A 3,282-nucleotide genomic window follows, 5' to 3' on the forward strand; every position below is an offset into this window, starting at 1 on the left:
ACAGATGGTGAATGATCAAGGGAAAATCCCGGATGACAGAAATGCCCAAACTGCAACATGGGAAATAACGAACTAAGCATTTCCTCTGGGCAATAAATTTCTTTTGTTTTGACTGAGATTTTCCAAATTAATGGTCCTCCATTACTAACTTCAAAATCCTGAGAGACCTGGATCGAGGATAAGATGACGTCAAAGACTCACGAGTTTCACTAGACTCACTAGCAGGCGCTTAAATCAATATGTATCGCGGGAGTTTCGACTGAGCTTTTAGCCTTTTAAATCTTTTAAATTTGTGCTTTGCATGTATAATAAGCTGCGTTTACATTCTGCAAATTTTAAGCTGGTGAGTCGATCCATCCCTCTGAGGTCCAATCTGTCAGTCTTGAACGTGAGTAATGGCGGAACCGTGAAATCTAAAACCTGCACTCAAAGAAAACAGCCTTTGGATAAAATTCGAAGCTCAAAATTTTGCCAGTCAGGTGTCAAGCAAACACGCTTTCAAAATCTACAGGAAAGAGGGAAGTGAATTTTTTTATTGTAGTAACACTTTAAACATCCTATATTTGGGTCTTCATTAGTGAAAAAGACTTTTTTCAGCATTCAGAGAAAACGCCAAAATCAGCGTAGCGCTGACAATATCCCGTCGATGATTTAATGCCGCAGCATGGCCTTAAAAATAGTTCCACTTCTAGACAGAATCTTTTTGTTCTCAGCTGGGCACAATTTCTCCAAAAGTTTGTGAAATATTGTAGCCACATTAAGATTAAACCTGGCTGAACTTGCAAGCCATTGACATTCCCAGGTAGATTCAACGTATTCGCGTGAAGTAATTTCAAGTCCTTTCTTGTCATCGAGAAAGGTTGGCTCCGATAAATTGGGTAGATCCGCTTTATTTGACACAATCATGACAGGAATCTTCCGATTGCGCTCACGGAAACAGCTTTGGATTTCTTCCATGTATCTTTCCAGCTTTTTAAAGGAGTTGGGCCTGTCTAGGGAATACACCAAAATGGCCGCATCGGCTTTGTGGATAGCTACTTTTCTCATTGCTGGAAATTCATATGTTCCTGAAGTGTCGATGATATGAAGTTCGTAATCTCTCTTTCCGTGGTTTATCTGTGTCACATAGAATTCTTCCACTGTGGGCATATGTTCTTGAATGGAACTTTGATTTACAAAACTCCGCACGATGGAACTTTTCCCAACTCCTGAATCTCCAAAAACAGCTACAGTGAACTTCGAACAACGTTCATGTTGTCCGGACAACTTCGAAGACATTTCGTTTTATACACAAACGAACGTCCGGCTGTTTGCTGCTGATGTTATCATAGTCTCAAAATCTTCAAGTTGAACTTGCATTATTATAAAGAGCTTTGAAGCAAGTTCCCTGCTCAAAACTAGAGGTTTGCAGTCGAGCAGTTTCTAACACGGCGCTCAACAGAGTATGTGCATACTTCCTAGTAATACACACCTCAGACCTCGAACAATCGAAGTCGCATCGCGTGAATGTTTGGCGAAATTGACATACTGTTACCATGTTGATATTGGCATGCATAATTTTGCAAACAACTGATAAACCTAAGAAACTCTTGACCCTTTAACCAGTTCCTATTGCTGAGGGCTCATTTTTACAACGTTGAAAAGATCGTTGAACTGCCAGTGGATGAGGTGGTTAGTAGAATAAGACGGATGTAAAAATATATCGCAACCTACTTGTTTTTAGGAACATATTCAAAACAACATGTCGTAAAAAAGTTGAAAAAACAAACAAACAGACAAAACAAACACTGTGTTTTCAGCTAAGTACATAATGGATTAAAACGTAATGTGGATTAAGTTATATATAATCTCTTAATGTCTACATCTTCTCTTGGCTGGTTTATTACAAACTCATGGTATCTCACAAGTAATGATTTCAAATTCTGGCCATGGCTAAAATTTTCAGGCTTTCCCTTCTTTGCTGCTTTAGAAGTAAAGTCCATAAATGCGAGGATCTCAAATTCTCGATCTACGGAAGGAAGCATTTTAAAATATGTCATTCTTACATTACATAAACTTAGCAAGCAGGGCCTGAGTTCCTGGTACTCTTGTTGCGAAGATAATGACGCATGTAAACTCGTACCATGCTCCTTGTTTTGTTGATGTTACATCTTAAATTTTCGAAAGTTAAGACGCCCCGAACGAAGGAACTCCTGCAAGACGTGCTGCTCCGAATTTCGAATGTAACGAACCCCAGGACCTCTCCGGGAGTTTTAACCCCCTATTAGCTATTAGAGATAGCAAAAACCACTAGGCTTTGTGCATGCCTGATTACGAGGTATGCTCAAAATTCAACACCAAGCCTCGTTTGCACAAAAGTATTCACATCATCTGGACATTCAATACAACTGTTCGCACATGGATTTTATTTACAAGTTTGCTCCTAGTTAGATTTTCGAATTCGCTAGCTAGTCAAACGTCATTTACGCATAAGGCGTATTTCCAATCGCTCCTCGGTTTTCACACGTCGTCATAGATAAAAGGATGTATTTTCCTTCGATGGTGACTCGAGGATACTCGGAAAAATCCGAGTGTTCCTTCGAGGGAGTCGAACCTACGCTACGACCTTCCGATTTTTTGTTCGTATGCTCTGCCACTGAGCTTAATGAGTTCTCATAGGTCACAGGTTCGACTCCAATCAAGACCATCCAGATATTTTTAATTTACGAGTACGTCTTGTCATAACAGAACAATTTAACATTCCACGTCTTATTAACCAAGTTCCCGTGCCGTTCTGTGAGTTATTTTACTGTGGCTAGCTCGCCCTTGTTTAGTCACAGGACTCACAGGGAAATTAAATCTCTGAGTCATCACGCTATTACAACTATCTGAAAAGACGAGTGCGCCTTTGTTTGTTTGTTATTTGGTTGAGGAGGTTGAAGTTGTCATCTACTCAGCTGATGTGGACCCCCTTTACCTATCCACCCATACACTCACAAGGGGCAGCCACAGCAACCGGAGCTCCGCACCCATCTCTTCTCGCGTGTGGGTTCTTTGACGTCCCCTGACATCGAACTTTTGAACATAGAAGATATTTGTGAGACGGGGCCTACGGTTTATAGTCCTTATCCCAGAATACTTGAAAGTCTAACCATCTGCAAGTGAAATTACATTATTATACATTGAGCTCACTATCTCTTTCCTGATTGGCCGAAAGCCTACAGTGAATTTTCGAAATCAGCGCCCGTGACGTCATAACTGCAGATTATACATTAATCATGTCAAGGTCAGCCAAGGTCACGG

At 40.6% G+C, this 3,282-nt stretch overlaps 1 protein-coding gene across 1 annotated transcript; it reads right to left on the minus strand.

The window, feature by feature from the left end:
* Nucleotides 1-506: 506 nt before the first annotated feature.
* Nucleotides 507-1,793, minus strand: LOC138022288 (GTP-binding protein Di-Ras2-like). Its single transcript, XM_068869390.1, has one exon. The coding sequence runs from the start codon at nucleotides 1,276-1,278 to the stop codon at nucleotides 652-654; it is 627 nt and encodes a 208-aa protein (XP_068725491.1). The 5' UTR covers nucleotides 1,279-1,793; the 3' UTR covers nucleotides 507-651.
* Between the last annotated feature and the right edge of the window lie 1,489 nt (nucleotides 1,794-3,282).

This window comes from Montipora capricornis, chromosome 10 (genome assembly GCF_036669925.1).
Source record: "Montipora capricornis isolate CH-2021 chromosome 10, ASM3666992v2, whole genome shotgun sequence".
Lineage (NCBI taxonomy): Eukaryota > Metazoa > Cnidaria > Anthozoa > Scleractinia > Acroporidae > Montipora > Montipora capricornis.